Source organism: Branchiostoma belcheri, unplaced genomic scaffold (assembly GCF_001625305.1).
Source record: "Branchiostoma belcheri isolate BF01 breed outbred unplaced genomic scaffold, Haploidv18h27 scaffold206, whole genome shotgun sequence".
NCBI lineage: Eukaryota > Metazoa > Chordata > Leptocardii > Amphioxiformes > Branchiostomatidae > Branchiostoma > Branchiostoma belcheri.
In genome coordinates this window covers 176684-177588 of record NW_017803558.1, presented here as the reverse complement: position 1 = coordinate 177588, position 905 = coordinate 176684, and the positions used below count along the sequence as shown (strand labels likewise).

Genomic DNA, 905 nt, shown 5'->3' with positions numbered 1-905 from the left:
GTTGCCTGATTCAAATGTTACTTGAAACCTTAGTGGGTATCCTTGACTTAGACCAGACCCACATCCATATATGAACAGAGAATGGTCGAGTGTTTTAGGTTAGAGGTAACAGTTCCATTTCTGGTGTTCCTGGTCCTTGGGAAGAGGAACTTTACACAACTTTCCTCATTCCATCCAGGCTAAACAAAGGTACCTGACTTTGGTTGGGTTAGTAAAAGGCAGTGGAATGAAGAGGATGGGCTCTGCCTTCCAAAACCATGCCCTGAAGCCTCAAAAAGGCTATCTGGAACTACCTTTACCTTTTAGTCTGTCATCTCCTTAATACTAAACAGTTATGAAAGGATGACTATATCATATTTTGAGCTTGTATACAGCTAAAATATGTCAATAGCACTTAGATTAACTTACAATTCATCAACAGGAATGTAGATGATATCCACCGTCTCTGTCCACCACTGTCCATAGATGTCCTGAAACATCAGTAGTAAAATTTAATGTCACATCCACAACTAGAATTCCGAGATCTCATACCTCCATGAAATATGATCTTGATATGTAAATGTAAATTTCTTCTTTAATTGTTCAAATGACCTCTGCATTAACATGATATATGCATCGTGATGTATGTTAACTTTTGATTAACTTACAGATGTCCCAAGTATGACATTCTCATCATTCACCATTACGAAATCATAGAATTTTCACATTAATTATGCAAATTAGGTCATCATTTGCATAATTAGTATCTGTTGAAGTTCCGCCTGCCATAGGTTACATACATTACATGTATGTAGTATAATGTAAAACACTGTAATTATAGAATTTCCTCATTAATTATGCAAATAAAGTCCTCATTTGCATAATTTGCATTTAATTATGTACATCTCTCTCTCAGCTACCTACAC

The 905-nt window shown here is 35.8% G+C and overlaps 1 protein-coding gene across 2 annotated transcripts in view; it reads right to left on the bottom strand.

The window, feature by feature from the left end:
* Window positions 1-905, bottom strand: part of LOC109469523 (probable cation-transporting ATPase 13A3) — a 50329-nt gene that overhangs the window by 40139 nt on the left and 9285 nt on the right. For both annotated transcript variants that reach the window (XM_019768046.1, XM_019768047.1), the window contains exon 4: window positions 409-470. In XM_019768046.1, coding sequence (XP_019623605.1) covers window positions 409-470 — 62 coding nt within the window. The remainder of the gene's footprint in view (window positions 1-408; window positions 471-905) is intronic.